The sequence below is a fragment of the Equus asinus genome, chromosome 4 (assembly GCF_041296235.1).
Source record: "Equus asinus isolate D_3611 breed Donkey chromosome 4, EquAss-T2T_v2, whole genome shotgun sequence".
NCBI classification, from domain to species: Eukaryota; Metazoa; Chordata; class Mammalia; order Perissodactyla; family Equidae; genus Equus; species Equus asinus.
The window spans coordinates 135,817,125-135,836,053 of record NC_091793.1 but is presented as its reverse complement, the minus strand read 5'-3'; the positions used below and the strand labels follow the sequence as shown (position 1 = coordinate 135,836,053).

Here is an 18,929-nt window from a genome sequence, read left to right as displayed (position 1 = left end):
CAAACATTGAAGTCTTATACGTAGATTATGAATTTGAAGATTTTAAATGGCACTGTAAAAGATACACTGCTTTTCAGACATGTGGCCAACTGAAGACTCTCTGTGCCTTCTCTTATACCAATGTCAAGGAGCCATGTGGTCACTCTGAGGCGTCTGGTTTAGTAGGACACACACAAGCAAGGCTGGGGTCTCCATCCCACTGTTTCACCTGCATCTTCTCCTTGTGGTTTACAGACCATTTAGCAGATTTTATTTCCTTTCTGGGGCATTTTGTAGCCATAAGGGTTTTATTGTAAAGAAGCAAGATATGTTCAAAGAAGGCCCTGTGGATTTTTGTGATTTCCTAATTCCAAGGACGCTATTAAATAATATTCTTTCCTTAAAGAAAATATATTCTATTTTTCAGTGGGAGAGAAAATCTGCCCTTGTCCCACATTTTTAATTCAAATTTCATATTCAACAAATTCTTATTTAATATTATAAAAGAAGGGATTGCAAATAACCTCTTGATCTTTCGACAATATTAGAAACACTTCTTTGAATTAGTACAAATATTAGTCAGTTGTGGTGAGTTCCTAAGCAGACTGTGAATTCTAAGAACATAATTTCTCATCCTATTAAATACATTTATTTCTAATGAAGATTTGAATTAACACAGTGTTGCCTTGAGCAGTTGTCATAAAGCTGAAAGTGCTTTATCTTTGAAAACTGGAATCACGTTTTTCAGAAGACCTAACAGCTTGGTTCTGGAGTATGCAGGAAGAATAATATGACATATTTCCTCCATTCTAACACGCACTCCCATCGCCCCCCCCCTGCATTTTTGTGTTCCTGAAATCAACATGAGTCTCACCATTGACCTGTGCATTTAATGTGACAGTACTTCTCCTGCTCAACAGGAAAAAAGCTGTTAACCGACTGTGCGACACTATTCTCTTCCACAAGGGAGGAAACAGGTACTCATCTCACCTGAATCATTTTGGTGTAAAGGCCTTGTCCCATTTCACAGCCACCGTGAATCACCAAGACAGAGCCATCGAGATAGATGTGGACGAGAGCTGCAGCCTGGGGGAATTAATTATAACACCAGTGTGGAGATCGGTGTGGCCAAGGGTAGCTGTGCATTAGGCTGAGGTCGCCAGGTGAACGGTTTTGCTTCACTGAGCCCATCTTTCATTCTTTATACTGGAGGACAAAGCCATTATTGGTGGCTACAGACAACCCCTTTCAAGGAGCCCCAGACTTGAAAACCATCAACGTCGGTATACGAATGGTGGCTCATCTCCCTCCACCATCTCCTGCCTCCTGGGGGCCTTGGGAGCTGCTTCTCCAAAGCTTATTCTTCTGCGCTCCCTGCACATGAAACTACCTTTAGAGCAAATGGACTAATTTAGCCGTCCCAGTCTCCTAGGTGCGAGACGGCATTCTTTCTCAGGCCCATCAAGCTCTCTACAACAACTCTGAAACTCTGTGCTCTCAGCTCATGACAATCCAGCGAGAGTAATGAGGACCAGGTGTGAACGAGCACTGCCAGAGCCTCCAGAGCCCACGCTAGACTTTGTGCGGACGGCTGTATGAGCACCAGCAGGACTGCTTTCATTGACAAGGCATCTTAGAGGCAAGGGGGCCACAGGGAGACATCACGCCCTCCACAGACATTTAGGATGAAGGCTTCCAAACGCCTTGTACAGCAGCGGCCGGAAGCAGCAGCATCTTGTGAGTGAGGGTTTAGTTTTAGAAGAGCAACATGAGCCACCACATTAAGTTCATGTTGCTATTTTGAATACTACTGGCATTAAAATATTATTTTTACTTAATTTCCAAATTTGCTTGTGTTTTATAAAGGATATTACTCTTTGCTTTGTGGTTCTACACAGTTAAATTACATTAAAATAAACAGTTTCAGCAACCACTGAAAGTCCAGAGAATGCCTTCCTTTAAAGGGGGTCTGTAGGTGATTCTGGCTCGAGCAGTACCGCCTCGGGAAGGCCTGACGTCCGTGCCGAGCCTGCAGCTCCTGGCCTCCCCCCCTCCCCTCTCATTCTGCCTTCTGCCTTGATGGCAGACTCCGAGGAGCGGTGGACACGGAAGATAATTTCAGTAAGAGAGAGCGTGGCCACACCTCAACCACACGGTGAGGAGGCCTGTATTCTTTGGTTTGTTTGGGTTTGGTTATGGAGACATTTCAGACAATGATGGGGAGAGAAGGAAAAAATGAAAGAGAGAATCAGAACCCCAAGTAAAACTGTTTAAAGTGAAGTTAAAAAAGAGGGCCCAGTAGTCCCTATAGTAACTCCAAGATTCTGTGCTCATGTGTTTCTGAAAACTCCATCTTCAAATGACCCTACTGTTGTCACTAAGAAATTAGGAAAGAGAGAAAGGGATCTTCTTGTTTCCTCCAATTCGCTCGTGGATCTGAAACTTGACCCCGTACCCTAAACCCAGGTTTGGGGCCCTCAGCAAGGCCAGAGCCCCCTGAGCTGGACTCTATCTGTTGACTGCTCTCTGAGGTCCTCGGTACTGTGTCGCACCAGGGCTGCCCTGATACCTGTGGTCCCCAATGCGTGACCGAAGCCACTTTGTTTCCTGCTCCAGGGAACGGCCCCAGTTCCTTCTCCCCCCTGAGGGGACCATGCCTGGTTGCACACGACCGACTTTTTCAGACAGCCAGTCGTGTGGAAAAGAGCTTTTGGCAAGAAGACGTCTCTCCCAGCCTCACCTGATTGTAGAAGGCCATGGGAAGCCCAACAGTGAATTTCATGGGGACCACAGCAAGCCCCCTCTTCTTCCAGTAATTCTTTTTGTTAAATTCCTCAGCAGCCAGTTTCCTAGCATGAAATGAGGATTTCTCCAGACATTCTTTCCAGCATCTTCGCAAGGGCTCTGGATTAAATGTCTGTTTATAGGCTGTTTTGCTAATTGTCTTATACATGTTTATTTCTTTAACCTGAATGACAAGAAAATGAAATGGAATTTAAAATAAAACTTGAAGCATACCTTTTTGTTATATACCTGATATAAAGAAAGCCCTTCTAGAAAAAGAAACAACTATTTAAATGGCTATCGATATGCAAGTACAAGTGTAAATGCATAAACACAAGGATAACAATAATCATCATAACGATAGAACACAATATATATTAACCATACATAATAACTATTGAACACTTCGTACGCTCCAGGCTTCCTGCTAAGTGTATTATTTCAAGTAACTTTACAATAACCCTGAGAAATAGTAGATACTATTATTAGCCCTGTCACAAGTTTTGTTAGTGGTGAGGCAATTCTCCTGACTCAACATTCTTTTACTCTACACAACATTTCCTTATTCTTAACTGTTCTCAAATTAGCTCCTCAAAATCTTGACCTGAGGTAGGACGTTTGCACAAATGGCCGTGATCATTCCACTCTGTTCATGCCCTTGGGTGGTTTCACATTGACTCTGGGACTGTCATGGGACTTGCTTTGGCCAATGGGACAATACATACGCAACAAAGGTGGAGGCTTGAAAAGTGCTTATGCAATAGGCCTTGCCATGTTCTTGCTACTCTTGGGAAGTCTCTGAACTACCATGAGAACTAACCTGGGCTAGCCCACTGCAGGATGAGAGCCTCTGTGGAGCAGAGACGGGCCTTCCCAGCTGAGACATCCCCTAGACTAATCAGCCCAATGACCACCAGACATGTAAGTGAAGCTGTCGTAGACCACAAAACTCCGGTTGAACTAGCCCACATGGGAAGAGCTACCCAGCTGTCCTGCAGAATCAGAAGAAATGCTATTTGTTGTTTTAATCCACTACGTTTTATGATTGACTAGTTACACAGAAAAGCTAACCGACACACAGATGATGTCCTTTAGTTCTTTGAATCTACTTAGAAGCTGACATAATGCTATATGTAGGCGCTCAGGATATATCTGAACCAATGAAGTCAGAGTTTTTTCGGAGGTTCTGATTGATTACCTACCTCTTCAGGGGGTAAGTTACACTGAGATGCCACAGCAGATATGTAAGCTTCCACTACCACTGCAGCCTGGGGGAAGCCGAATCCTCGAAAGGCAGTGTTGGATGGCAAGTTTGTTTTGCAAGGCCTACCCCGGCACCGAAAATTAGGAATATTATATGCATTTTCAGATTTCAGCACAACGAACTCTATCACCTAAATTAAAGCAAAACAAACAAAACTTCACATCTATCAAATATTCAAAACCACATATCTAAATTTTATCTCTAACTCAAACTCTTCACACAATTTATCCATTTGAAACAGAAAAGTTCATGCAAATAAAGTGTGACATGTACAGCTAAACTGGTAACTTATGGGAAAGGCGTATCGCTTATTTACCAGCTCAGACTCATCAGGAGTACATCCGCCGTTGATATAATATTCAACGTCAGCAGCTTTGATCACACCATTGTTCATGAATCCAACCTGCAAAGGGATAGAACAAGTCAAACCATTTTCTCAGGAGTCCTTTACAGCCAGGCCCTGCTGTACACACACATCTGATCCCACTGGTGGATCCAGACCTAGTTCATGCACATGCCCTGATGCGACAGTCACCAGAGGAACACTGAGGATGGTGCTCAAGTTGACCATGATCCCAACTGACCAGAAAGTTCTGGTTACTTTTAGGCAGTATCCAAGTATCCCTTTCAAGTGGTATGGAATTTAGTAATTGTCTTCAATATCGATTGGTTATCATAGGACAACGTTCTAGGCAGTTTCCCGAAATTTTCACTCTCACTCACTTTGTATCTTGCGAGGAGTGGGTGGCGGCCAGCAGTTATCAGCATGTCATCACCACGCTCTAAAACAAACCGGATTGGGCGGCCAGTCCTACAGGAAACGACTCTGTTAATATGCTGGATGCTGCATAAAGTTGTGGAAACGTAAAATGAGGAAAGGGGCTTGAGATAATCTGGTTTAGTGGTTTCCCATGGGGATAGGAACATGCCTTAAGCAACATTTTGGAAGTTTGTGGAGACATTAAAAGCTAAAGAGAAGCCTATTACTTTATCATTCTGGTTTAGTCATGTTTGAGAATTCAGATACTGAAATGATACAGTATTTGGCTATGTTACTTTCATTTCTTTTTTATATACATTAAGGCATTGTATGATTATTTTGCAATTACGTATATAAGGAGGTTATATTATTATGGATTTCACTTTGGGAAACTAAAAGGGGATTAAAATAGCTGCCCTGAGGGGGATGTCGCGGCTGAAGGGGTTGAGAACCAAAGCTGTGTGAGTTCGCACCCCACATTCAGACACCCTCTCAGAGCGCCCTGGAGGAGGCACCAGAGAGAGTGGGAGAGAGTGGGCAGAGCAGGGCTTGAACACAGGTCCTCTGGCTCTGGGTCCACTGCTCCTTCACCCACGCGCTCACCACCTCCTTTGGAAAGGAAAGGCCATGACCCATGGGATGTGAGGTGGGGCGCAGGGCTGGAAGAATGGAGGAGGCATCTGCCCTGCAGGACTGTTGACGTTAACAGCTATCACTGTGACTCTTACTTGTTGGCGGCCACAGCACTGACAGCTCCTAGCAGAGCAGGCTTGGTCACTTTCCCCCCAAAGGCTCCTCCAGCTCTTTTCATATGGCAAGCGATCCTACTCCTTGGGACGTTTAGTGCCGCAGCCACAAATTCCTGCAAGAGGGGAGTCCCGGAAGCCATGTGAGCACAATTTAATAGTGTATTTCCTCACCCGTGTACTTCCCCTCTGCGTAGTAAAGGAAATTCAGTAGTTCAACAAGTACATTTACAGAACTGTGCAACCATCGTCATTAATCTAACTTTAGAACATTTTAAGTATCCCCAAAGAAACCTTGCATCTATTGAGCAGTCATTGCCATTCTCCCCTCAACCTCAGCTCTCCCCACACCCCCAGCACCAGGCAACTACTAATGGGCTTTCTGTCTCTGTAGATTTACCTGTTCTGATCATTTCATCTAAGTAGCATGATACAGTATGCAGTATTTTGTGACTGGCTTCTTTCACTTAGCTTTATGTTTTCAAGATTTGTCCACGTTGTAGCATGTACCAGTACTCCACTCTTTCTTATGGCCAAATAACATTCCATTGCATAGACAGACCACCTTTTTTTATCATTCATTAGTCGATGGACATTTGTGTTGTGTCCATCCATTAGCTGATGGACTTTTGGCTGTTGTGAACAACACTGCTGTGAACATTCGTGTGTAAGTTTTTGTGTAGACATATGTTTTCAATTCTTTTGGGTAGACATCTAGTCGGGGAATTTCTCAGTTATATGGTCACTCTATTTTTGATATCCCCAGAAACTGCCAAGCTGTTTTCCAAACTGGCTGTGCCAGTTTTCATGCCTACCAGCAGTGTAAGAAGGTTCTAATTACTCCACTTCCTCTTCACTTGTTATTGGCTGTCCTTTTGATTACAGACATTCTAGTGGCTGTGAAGTGGTACTGTTGTGGTTTTGATTTGCATTTCCCTGGTGACTAATGATGCTGAGCATCTTTTCATGTGCTTATTAGTCATTCATAGAACTTTGGAGAAATGTCTTTTCAAATCCTTGCTGGCCTGCTTTTGATACTGCCCCAGGTTCTGGGCCATGGACTGTGCATACCCAGTGCCCTAGTCACTCCTGGGAAATGCCTGCTGTCATGGAGCTGACTGACTGCACCCCAGGAGATGTGGATGGTAGACAGCAAGGGCGACGTTGGGACATATTGGTCACCCATTTGGAACCCAGAGCCACACACCGTCTGCCAAAAGAGACCTCAGAGGTGATCTTCATTATTTTCCTCAGTTAACAAAAACAGATACTGATGGCCAGCGACCTGTCGAAGATCATGTAGCTGCTTAGGGGCAAAGCCCATATCTCCTCGCTCCTCCTCTGTTCACTTTAAAACTTGCAACTGTAGAGGCTGCAGCCACATCGCAGCTCAGCATCAGTCCCCTCAGCCTTCCATTTTGCCTTGAACGGCAGCTGGTAGCTTCTTCCTCCCACTGAGCCTACCCATCCCTTCAGACCTCAAGGTACCAACTCACTGTGCTCCACCAGGGAGCCCCGGCTTTCCCCCTCAGAGACGCTTGTCATTACTCCTTCTCCCAGCAGAAGTGTCTGAGTGTCCCCCGGTGCCTGGCACTCTTCGAGGACCTACAACTCCACACTTTCAGAAGAGGGGAATGTCAGAGGATTTTCTTTACTTGCCTTGGGGCAGCAATGCCTTATTTCTCAGCCATTGGAACAGGACTGGAATTCATGTGCTACTGCACTGAGCTGAAAATGTCTAGGAAATGCAATCCCGTTACATGTGCATGTGCACCACCAATATACAAAAACATGCGCGTAGAGAAGCAACTCAGATGAACCACAAAGGGAAATTTACATACACATGTACCACCAACACACGAAAGCATTCACGTAGAGAAGCAACTCAGATGAACCACAAAGGGAAATTTACATACACATGTACCACCAACACACGAAAGCATTCACGTAGAGAAGCAACGCAGATGAACCACAAGGGGAAAGGGGGACATAATATTAAGGCTTTGTCCTCTCTGAGATTAAGTTTTACACAATCAATTGTTATGGGAAAGATGAACTTTGCCCTGTATTTCAGAAGGTAGCAACATTTTCAGATCTATTGGAAAGGTCTGTCCTTTTAGGGGAATATTTGCCCCATTTTCTTCATTCTGGACTTTAGCTAATGTCAAGTGTGCAGGGAGTCTGAGGCGCGGAGAGGGGAGGAATTAAACGGCTCCTAGAGTGGAAGGTCTGCTTTAAGGGCCTCATATCTCATGTCATCTGCAGTCTCTATTTCCAAAAATATCCTGTTACCTGCACATGGGTTGGATACTGTGTTCCAAGGTGTAACACCATTTCTTTATCTTCCTCTTTTGGGATAGCCAGGATAGTTTGTGTCTCCATGTAAAAATGTTCCTGTCCTCCCACGTGGACCTCACCTGTAAAGCATAAACACAGGACAAGGTTTAGTTGAAAGTCCCAACTTGGGGGCTCTCGGTGTTGTTTGGTGTATAGAGAGAGAGAGGCTTCAGTTTATGGACAGCTGGACTTTTATGTCATTTGGCTAAACCACTTTTTCTAATTAATCTTCGCTGTGCCCAGCCAGCTGCATGACACTGGGGAATTCACTCCCGTCTCTTGGCCTCAGTTCCCTCGTCTGTCTAGTGGGGTGGTGAGATCTGTGATGTGCTGGACTTGAGTACACACACTAACAGCCACATATCCAGGCTCTGTCATCTCGTGGCTCAGTGAGTTTGGCCAAGTTACTAAACCCTGACATCCTCATCTGTAAAATGGGGGCGGGGGGGCGTTAATAACAATATATTCCTCAATTAGATGATATTAGGATAATTGAGTCACAGAAAGGGTAAGTAGCTTGCTAAAGGACACAAAGGTTTAAAATGGCAGAGCTGAGATTGTTCCCCAACCTAAAACTAGTCTGCTCGTCCTGGTTTAGCTGAGATTTTTGGCTTGTTCAGTACATCCTTATCATTTTGTGGGCTGTACCAAGAGAGGTATTTGGCCCTAGTTTAAATATTTGGAAGGCAGTATTTTTACTTTAAAACTAGCTAGAAGACTGTGCTGTTAAAATAAGTGAATTGTTTACCAGGAGAAAAGGATTTCTTGAAATTATTTCTTGGGACGATAGATGTCGGTCATGCAAAAAGGCCCCCTTGACTAAAAACAGTTTGCTTTCCGCATGTGTACACAGAATTTAATCTAAGCCCAAATTTATTTGACAATTAATAGTTTTTTAATTTAATTATTAATTTAAAATTAATAGTTTTTACAGTTTGCAAGGCATTGTTCTGAGGCCTAGCACTTTACAGATAACTAGTTCATTGAATCCTCATGCTAACCCTATGAGGCAGGCGTTATTAGGAAACTGACGTGGAGAGGTTGAGGAAGCTGCCCAAGGCCTCAGGGTCAGAAACAGCAGAGCTGGGATTCAAACGCAGGTGACCTGGTTCCAGGATCCGTGCTCTCAGCCACAGCATGACACCACTTCTCTGTGTCATTTAGTCATTTCTGCCCAAATTCCAGATTCCTTTCATATTTCAAATTTCCCACTTGCGCCGAAATTTCAAACTCCCACAATTGCCAAAATCCTGCATGACCAAGAGCTAGCACCTTGTCACTCTGTTGCCCTTAGTGTGAGAATAAAAATTAAAAGAAAATGTACCACTGTGGTTAAGAGCAAGGGCCTGGGGTCCGCCAGGCCTGGCCTCCAGTCCTGGCTCTACTGCTGACTGGATACAAGACTTCAGCCAGCTGTCCAACTTTTCCAGGCCTCAGTTTCCTTCTCTGTAAAATGGAGTGACTGATATGTTCCTTCTCAGAGTTGTTCTGCTTGCATATTAAATAGTAAGCAGTAAATACTTAGGGGTTCAAAATAGGCTTAGAATAATAATACTCACTTCCTACAGTTGTTCTCAGCATTAAATAATATATTACATGTAAAATGTTTAGCGTGGTGTCTGGCACAGTAAGTACCTGATAAGTGTTAGCTGGTCTTATATTATTACTAAATAACCTTTAGCCCAAATTTATAATCTTTGTAAAATCTCATTTTGTTTCTTTCACAAAACCCATTTTGGAGTAATGAATGTTTGGCACAAGTGTGGATACTGTCAAACCTCTGAGCGTCTCTCAGGACTTTTCTGGTTGTATCTAATTATCTTCCCTATCTAATTATCTTCTGAGGTAGTGAATTGTTTCTATAATTGGGAGGCAGTCTACCTTTTCTATTTAAATAGAATGGCGCTGGGACACAAGTATTCTAAAGGTCTCTCCCACGTTTTAGTAAAAGGTAAAGCTTGCGGCACTTGCCATTACAGTTATTTAGAAGTGGGTAATGGATGATGTGAAAATTACTGTTGTCTCTTACCTAACACAGTAGCCATTCTCTCAGTAGAGACAGCTGTGGCTCTCCACACTGGCCACACATTAGAGTCAACCACCTGGGAGCTTTTAAAAAAATACTGATGCTCCGACCTTGTACTTCAAGGTTCTCATCTCACTGGCCTAGGGTGGGATTTGGGTATGGTTTTTTTAAAAAATCATATTAACTAGGTCTTAGCCAGTGCAGGAAGTCAAAACAAACATATAAATAATAGTATCCAGATTTTTTAATGTTTGGCATTAACTACCGAAGGTGAACATATAAAAACACTTTTATTCGGCAATTCTACTCCTGGGTATCCTCCACTGGAAATGAGTGCTTAGGTTTGCCAAAGGATGTAGAATAGTATTTACAGAAACTGGATTCATAATAGCCCCAAGTTGAAAACAACTTAAATGTCCACCAACGGTAGAATGGATAAATAAATTTTAGAATACTTATACAATGGAATACTCCTGAACAATGAAAAAGAACTAGTGATCCATGCAACAACATGGACGAATCTTCCATACATACCGTTGAATACAAGAAGCAGACGCAAAGGAAGTTACACTGTACGATTCCATTTACACGAAGGTCAAAACAAGCAAAACTGATCTACAGCCATAAAGGTCAGAATAAGAGCTTCGGGAGGGTTGCTGCTGAGAGGGGCACGAGGCAGCTTTCTGGGGTGCTGGAAATGTTCTACACCTGGATGTGGGTAGCATTCACATAGATTCATACAACCGTAAAACTTCATCGAGCTGTGAACTTAGCATTTGTGCATTTTAAACTGTGATTTAAAAACCACAGGATGGAGAAGCTCTCCTCAGAGCTTCGGGGTTTCTCGAACCAGGTGAGTGCATTGAGTCTTCAGCTTGAGAGGCTTCACCTTTCTCCTGCAAGGCCACCTACCTTCAATGATTTGATCAACATATTTAAAGCCTTGCTCTACATTTCCTTTCTCAATTTTTTTCTCAGCAGAAAGAAATGAATTGTGCTCCAGGGCTTGCTGCAGGGGACAAACAAACAAGACCAAAACAGAAAAAATGGTTTTTTACATTCTAATAAGCCATTCATCCTCATCCAAACCCCAAGCTTCTGCCCTATCAGATCTTCACCCCCCAAGGCAACCTGAGCAGTGGGGAGTCAGCAGAAATTGGGCTAAGATGGATCACAGGCATTGGTGACTCCTTAATTTTGTTCAGGGCTCTAGGGAAAGCTGAGGCGGAGACAAGGATATATGAAACACGGCTGCTGAGTGAGAACCTGGGCAGTTGGGTGTTAAGGGGCCAACTTTGTGGTGAGGAGGCCAGATCATAGAGTTAAGAGAGGCCAAGAAGGAGGAGGCTGGCAGGGCCAGCAAGGTTCAGGGGTGGCCTTGTGTAGGGGACCTAAGCTCGGTGCTGAATTGGACAGGATCAGGACAGCTGAGAATGGAGGGGAAATCATCTGAAGTCAATAAAGCAAAAGCTGAGGTTGAAACAAAGCTGAGGGGCCAAAATGAGCACACAGCTGGGCTGGCTGGGGAGAGGCTTTCTATCAAGAAGCAGTTGGATGAGCTTGAAAGGTGGACTGAGGTTGGACTATGAAGGGCCTTGAGTTCCATACTAAGAACCTTCTCTAAGGGGAGTTTCTTGTAGAGGAGAAGTGATCTGATGAACTTTGTGGGTTAGAAAAGTTAATGTGGTGGGTAGCCGGTCGAAATGGAGTACAAGAGCCTCTCTGAGTGGTTATGGTAGTGAATCTGACAATAAGGTGGTGAGGACTGGGCTGGAGGGTGGGACGGACATGAAAGTGAGAATGAAAAGAGAGGGGCAGACTTAAGGGCATTTAAGGGACAACTGGGAAAGACCTGAACTTGGCAACTGTTGGGAGAAACAGAGGAGAATCAAAGAGGATGGAGACTGCATCTTCCTTGGCCGGGTTCATATTGCCTACGCGCCCGTCTATCCACCTATCCCTCCATCACACACATTTATTGAGCACCTACTATGGGTTCAGCGCTTTGCTAGGCACTGGGGATATACAGCGCCACGGACATCATCTTGACCTCATTAATAATAACAACTAAAACAAAATAACAACTAATATTTATTGACTGTGTTCTGTGTCCCAAATGCTGTTCTGAGCATTTTACTTGCAGTCTCTCATTTAAACCTCACAGAGACATTTTGATGTAGGTACTTTCATGGTTCCCATTTTACAGATGAGGAAACAGAGGTATGAGAAGTTTAAGTAACTCGTCAAAGCTTTCATTGCTATTAAGAGCCTGTTAAAGGATGGAGTCAGACCACGAATCCGAGTCTTCTGTCTCTGGAGCTCCTGCTTAAGCAGGAAGCGCGCAGAGAAACAGAGGACGCGAGCTGTAACTCAGTGAATGTTATAGTGGGTCTGAGTTTCACAGCGCTCCGGATTTTCCCTCGGATGACGTCCGTATGTGAGGTCACAGGGACATTCCTCTGGTGTTGTTTATCTGTGTTCTGAGGCCCTGCTGGGCAAGAGGCCACGGGAGAGAAGTGGACACAGGAAGGAAGCGGGCTCTAGGCACGAAAATGCTCAGCATTACCTCTCAAGGTGTGGACCTGCCAGAACCTTCTCTCTAAAACTACAGATAATGCTGAACCAAGGGTAGACGGAGCCCAAATTACACCATTTTGTGACTCTATGGGTTGAATTCTGCCAAAAGCAGCCCACTCTAGTCATTCTAGAAGGTACAAGGGGCCTGAATACCTCTATTGTGATGATCCTCGGTTCTATGTCTTCATAAGCGATCTTCACTTTTTTAGCGGCCTCTCTTGCATGAGCATAGGTGTCGGCAGCCACGGTGCAGACGATCTGACCCACGCAAATTACCTGCAGAAAAGCCACCTGTGATTAGCTAAAACACAGAACCGTTAAAAGGCCCTGCTGTTCCCACATTCTTACATTTGCCCACTGGGTTCTCGTGACTACAGGAACGGTTATTTTACCTACGAAGATAGATTTAAAACAGTAGCTTCAGTGGGATTTAGGGGCTACAAAAACTCGGTGCAGAACTGAATTATGTGGCCTATGACTGTCTTCAGCCGCACTCCTCGCTACTCCTGTATCACACACAGTAATCCAGTCATCCTGAAATTCCACTGGTTCTTTTAATGTCCTATGCTCTGTGTTGTTTCTAAGACTTTCATGACTTTTTAGAAGCCTTCCTTGAGAGGGCTTATGGCTTTTATCAGAATCACAAGAGTCCACACTTCTTTTTTTTGAGGAAGATTAGCCCTGAGCTAACACCCACTGCCAATCCTCTTTTTGCCAAGGAAGACTGGCCCTGAGCTAACATCCGTGCCCCTCTTCCTCTACTTTCTATGTGGGAACGACTGCCACAGCATGGCTAGACCGGCAGCGTGTAGGTCTGCACCCAGGATCCAAACTGGCAAACCCTGGGCCGCTGAAGCAGAACATGTGAACTTAACTGCTGCACCACTGGGCTGGCCCCAAGAGTCCTCAATTCAGGAGAGAATTTGAGAATTACTGAGGTGGAGTCAGTGGTTTCCTGCAAGTCTGTGGATGTGGACATGAATCCATGGATGTTATAGTCATAACCAATAATCATTTTGGTGTTGCCAGCAGAGTATTTGAACAGGCAGCCACACACGAATCCCACACCTCATTCTGTGCATAGAGAACCTCTCCTTTGTGGTTATTGTCCCCTGGAACATCCTCTGCTGTTATCACGTCAACCACACCTGGAAGTGCCAAGGCTTTTGAAGCATCAATTGATCTGGGAGGGAAAATTGGAAAGCACACGTTAAAGTTGCAGGGGTAAGTTCAGGTACAATATAAATGATTCCTCAACCACAGCGAGAACTACAATGGACCATATTCTGTGTTAAAAGTGCTGGTATTTAGCAAACGTTTTGACTCTTGGCCATAAATTCTTTCATAACTATGCCTAAAAAATGACTGAATCACATCCAGAAGAGGAAATGAGTACTTTTAATTAACTTACATAATAAGCTCTCAATTTCAATACGAAATTTTAAATGCATTTCAGTAACACATAGGCACATCTTTTATCTCCTTACATGATCTTTGCATGAGCTCTGGTGCTGGTGACGACAGCCAGGAAGAGTTCTTGGGCAATGGGGGGCATGTCATCAACAAACACAGCTTCCCCTGTGGCATGTTTAATGGCTGACTGGTGCATGACTGGGTGGCCAACCGGGTCTTGTGGAGGTTGTTTGGGCTCCACACACTGTTAATGAACAAGGCAAGTCATTTTACTGCCAGACATTCTCATGCACTGAAAACTGGGTCTAATGCATCTGGCTTACTCACAAGTCAAGAAAAACTATAGGCCATTGGGTATCCACATCCGTGAGTCAAAGTTCATAAATATCCACTGAGTGCTATAGTAAGGGACATCTCCTGGTTACAGTCCCCTCTCCCCAACAAAAAAGAAGACATCGTTCCTGTCCTCAAGGAGTCTACAGCCTTGTTGAGGAATCAGAACGCACACAAACACACATTAAAATAACGTGGTCAACTTTGTCTCACAAGAAAAAATAGCTTACACAACAAATATAGTACAAGGAAAAATACACAAGGTCCTGGGAGATTCAGAGTGGTTGTAGTAAAGTAGGGAAGGCTTTCTAAAAGCAGTAAATGTTGGGGTGGGCCCCGTGGCTGAGTGACTAAGTTCTGGAGCTCCGATTCGGCAGCCCAGGGTTTCGCTGGTTCGGATCCTGGGTGTGGACCCAGCACTGCTCATTGAGCCATGCTGAGGCGGCGTCCCACACAGCACAACCAGGAGGACCTAGAACTAGAATATACAACTATGTACTGGGGGCCTGTACACAAAAGCAATAAATGTTGAGTCAGGTTGTAAAGGCAGGCAGACCTTGGCCAAGAAAAGGAGGAAATTTTAAGCAACCAAACTGAAAATAGTGGAGGAGATTCAAAATTCTTTGTGTAGCCTTGAGTAAAAACATGAAAGCTGAATCAAGCACGTCGTGTGTGGGTGACAATGGGTAACATCAGCTGGCTTTAGTAGATTTATCTTTACAAGTAATACAAGATACAGTTATTGAAAAGAGGGGGATACATGAATAATGCACACATCTGAGTGCACAGACAGATTAAAAACAAAACCCTACCGACTAACCTGGAACATCTGAATGCCTTGGGGGGTTTCTATGGGGAAATCTTCTAGAGCGCTCGTGAAGTTTTCGGGGATATCAGGAAACTTCTGGGGATCCTGAAAAGAAGATTGTTTCACGTTTAATTTTACAATCTGAATGTTTGGCTTGGAAAAAGACATGTAGAAACAGTCATCCAATTTGTTCTCCCAGTTATTAGACCCCAGTTCTGCTGGGGGAGAGCCCTGGGCTTCAAGTGCCCTGGGCGGGCAGCAGGTGTTTGAAGAGCAGCTACATCTGCTTATGCACACGGAGAAGTCAGTGTCGTTTCCAGGAGGTGAAGACATCCCTTCACGACAAGGTCTCCTTCTGAATGGATGGAAATATGTACACGTCTAAATGGATGCTGTGCTTTCAAATCCAGGCCAATCTTCCGGGCAAACATCCAAGAAGCAACTGAGCTAGTGGGCAAAGACGACTTGTCAGTCATCTACAAGGATGTTCAATTACAGATTACCTGTGATCGTGAAGAAACTAGAATTAACCTAAATATCTAACAACGGGGAAATAACTAAACGAACTATGGTACATCCATAAGGTACAACATTCTGCAGTCATTAAAAATGACTTTGAAGAAGTGCATTTATTGACGTTGAAAAATGCTCATGAAATATAGTTCGGTGAAAAAATTAGTTACAAAAATGTGTGTACAGTATGATCCCATTTGTAATTAAAAACAATAAAAATACAAAAGTATGTATTCCAAATGTTAATAGTAGGATTATTGGATTATAGCTGATTTTTAGAACTTTTTCTTCTTTATATCTTGAATTCTTTTATAATTGTAGAATATATAACATAATAGGATATGTAATATGTAAGAGAATATATGATAATGTATAGAAGATGAAAAATAAAAAATATATTTAATATACTATATACAATAATATATTAGGTACATACTGATCATTTATACACTGAATACATTATGTAATATGTAATAGAGTAGATAATAAAGTAGAATATGATACTATGAATAATAAATGATACTAATAAAAATAATTAAAAAAAGACTGGCTGAACTAACACAGTAAAGCTCTCAGCCATAAAAGAAATGTGGATGTGGTCATTTGTCTGTCATTTCTGGTTCAACTCATGGCTTTTCAAGGGGACACTCACAGTCATGGAGTAACTCACAGTCATATTTTGAGAAACACTGCTGTGGAAGTAATTTTAAACTAGGTTAGGAAGAAAAAAACAGTTAGGAAAAAACTAGAAACAATCTAAACATCCAAAAATACGGGACAGATCAAATAATGGTACATATTTCCATAAACATGACATGTGACCATTATGTCACAGTGTCACTGAAGAATATTTAACGACATGGAAAGATGTTTATGTTACTAAGAGAAACAAGCAAGCTTTATAAACAGTTCTATAGACGTAAATGTGTGACACCTATATATACACATCCATAAAGAAGGGTTTAGAGAGATACACAAATCATTAATAGTGGCTAATTATGGGTGATGGGATTATAAATGATTTTCTCCTCCTTTTTGCCTTACTCACATTTTCTAAATATTAAAGTAGGTGTTATTTTAACAAGAAAATTTTCTTTAAAACAGGAAAAGATGTTATATATAAGTCACTTACTGAAGGTTCTTTGCTACTGGAAGTCAACTTGATATTGCTCATTAGTATTTGTTACAAAAATTGTAGGGCAAACGATTAACAAGCTTGTCCCCTTCTCAGCCCAGGAGTGAAGGAGAAGGGAGCGGGAAGGACAGGAAGGGAGAGGGGCCAGGAGGAAGCGGTGGGGGCTGGGAGCCCCACCCTGAGGACCCCGCTATCACAGCCAAGCAGGAAAGTCCTTCATGTGCAAGCCCCCAAGAATGTCAAGGCACCCAGAGACCCAGAGAAAACACTTACCATTTTGTTCAGTCCTCGCCTCACTTTGAGGTAGAACTTGAAGAGTAAGCTGACGATGAGCGTCCGCCTGTACTCCACCAGGCCGCCCTCAGCCGCGGGCGGGACGTAAACCGCATCCAGGACCCACCGGCAGGCGTCACTCAGCGCCGTGTCATCCCATCGCCTAGTAGGAAAGAGTGGCAGCACTTCACAGGAGAGGCAAAGACAGACGCTACACTGACGCAGCAAGCGAAGATGGAGAGCAATCTCTGTCCATCTTTGAAGCCTAAACAAAATGCCCTCAGCTATTTCACTAGCCGTCTTCAGAATCTAATGCAAAGGCTCCCAAATTCTCCTTACCAAGTGCCCCTTTATCACTATTTTAACTATTTCGTCCCAGGAATGTTGATTTACCTCAAATAGCTTGGGTAGGAAAAGGACTAAAATCAAAGCTTCCACAATCCGGGCCGTCGTGTCGTTCAGGGCCTCGTCTCAGCAGCCGGCCCCGCACGCACACCGTGGGGGACCACGAGGGGAGCGCTGCATTGTTGACGATGCTTGTAAAATTTTTCACAAATGAAAGTTTCTACGTAAATGCTTTGGAAGCATCGAGTTATTTTAATACCGGTGAAAAAACTGCCTTAAGTCCTAATTGTTGAGAGTGAATATGATGAGTGGATAAACACTGTTATAAAAGCGCCAGTTGGAAGAATTTTGAAAACTTCTTTCCAAAGGCTAAAAATAATGAGAGTGACAGGAGGAAGGCCCTTTAACCTGGAATGTTTCATCTTCTTTACAGGCTTTAAGGACGTTTTCAGATGTCTTAGGACACAGTGTTAGAAACATTTACTTATTTGGCAGGTTAATTAAAAGTGAAATTTTGAAGATAATATCTACTTAGATTAATTTGTGCATAAATCTTATTACAGAAACTGCAAGAAAAGAATCATTGTATCTTGAAAGACGTTGGCTTTTGGGTGATCTTTATTTTCTTTATACTTTTCTGCAGTGCTTAAATTTTCTGCATGATTATATATACACATATTATAGTAAAAAACTCTCCGAGTGCTCCTTTCATGAAAGTGCGTTAAGCTGGAAAGGCCTGCGCTTCCTGTCGCAGATGTGCTGTGACGTACCTCCCAATGAGCCGCTGGCAGGCCTGCCCGGCAGAGACAACGGTGGGGCCAACACTTCCGTAGAACATTTGAAGCGCCTTAATCCTGTCTGTGCTGTCCTCAAACCTGACGCTCATCCCAGCGTTGACAATGGCAAAGGCGTTCTCATGACGTTGGGCCAGCCGCAGTCCCCACACAAAGTGCCACTTGGAAGAGAAAAACACTCAAAACATTTAGTGCTTCTCTCCACTGACCCAAGTACAGCAACAACTCTGATGATTACTTATAATGAAAAGGATCCTGTGAGTGACATCGAGTTCTCACACAGGTACTGTTAGTGACGGTAGTGCTGAGCGGGTGTGAGGACTGGCCTATGTGCTTTATATGTATTCTTATTTAATGCCCACAACAACTCCACTCATTTCCAGTTTACTGATGAGGACACTGAGAGGTTAAGTAACTTGCACAGGGTCCCACAGTAAGTGGCAGAGCTGGGGTTCGAATCCAAGCAGGCTGGCTCCAGAGTTGGTGCTTATCTACCTTCATCACTCAGTCACCACACGTGGCCTCCGGCAGCTGACTTGGGTCTTAGCAGTTTTTACAATAAGAAGCTTGGACTTGGTCCGATGGTGCCCCAGGGGCTGCTGAGAGGGGCAGGGGAAGGTGGGACGTCTCTCGCCACGCCTCCACTTTTGCCTGTTCCAGTCTGGTGTTCTATTTGGTTTGGTGTTCAAATTTTATTTGAACAAAAATTTCTACTGTTGAAAATAGACAAAGCTTGAAAACCAGTGGACCAAAGGGCCTCCAGAGTTCTTTCAGGTTTAAATCCGTCATTCTGGGGTAAATCTCATCACTAGTATAAAACAGTAGAGCCAAAAAGTCAGGGA

The 18,929-nt window shown here is 43.5% G+C and overlaps 1 protein-coding gene across 3 annotated transcripts in view; it reads right to left on the bottom strand.

Annotated features, from left to right (window-relative positions):
• LOC106823492 (aldehyde oxidase 4-like) overlaps positions 1–18,929 on the bottom strand; it is a 60,405-nt gene that overhangs the window by 15,591 nt on the left and 25,885 nt on the right. For all 3 annotated transcript variants that reach the window (XM_070508358.1, XM_014829216.3, XM_070508357.1), the window contains exons 14-27: positions 18,064–18,248; positions 16,949–17,111; positions 15,040–15,132; positions 13,961–14,130; positions 13,542–13,656; positions 12,627–12,749; positions 10,809–10,905; positions 7,826–7,950; positions 5,516–5,649; positions 4,751–4,838; positions 4,344–4,430; positions 3,966–4,157; positions 2,720–2,947; positions 970–1,065 (exon numbers count right to left, since the gene is read on the bottom strand). In XM_070508358.1, coding sequence (XP_070364459.1) covers positions 970–1,065; positions 2,720–2,947; positions 3,966–4,157; positions 4,344–4,430; positions 4,751–4,838; positions 5,516–5,649; positions 7,826–7,950; positions 10,809–10,905; positions 12,627–12,749; positions 13,542–13,656; positions 13,961–14,130; positions 15,040–15,132; positions 16,949–17,111; positions 18,064–18,248 — 1,896 coding nt within the window. The remainder of the gene's footprint in view (positions 1–969; positions 1,066–2,719; positions 2,948–3,965; positions 4,158–4,343; positions 4,431–4,750; positions 4,839–5,515; positions 5,650–7,825; positions 7,951–10,808; positions 10,906–12,626; positions 12,750–13,541; positions 13,657–13,960; positions 14,131–15,039; positions 15,133–16,948; positions 17,112–18,063; positions 18,249–18,929) is intronic.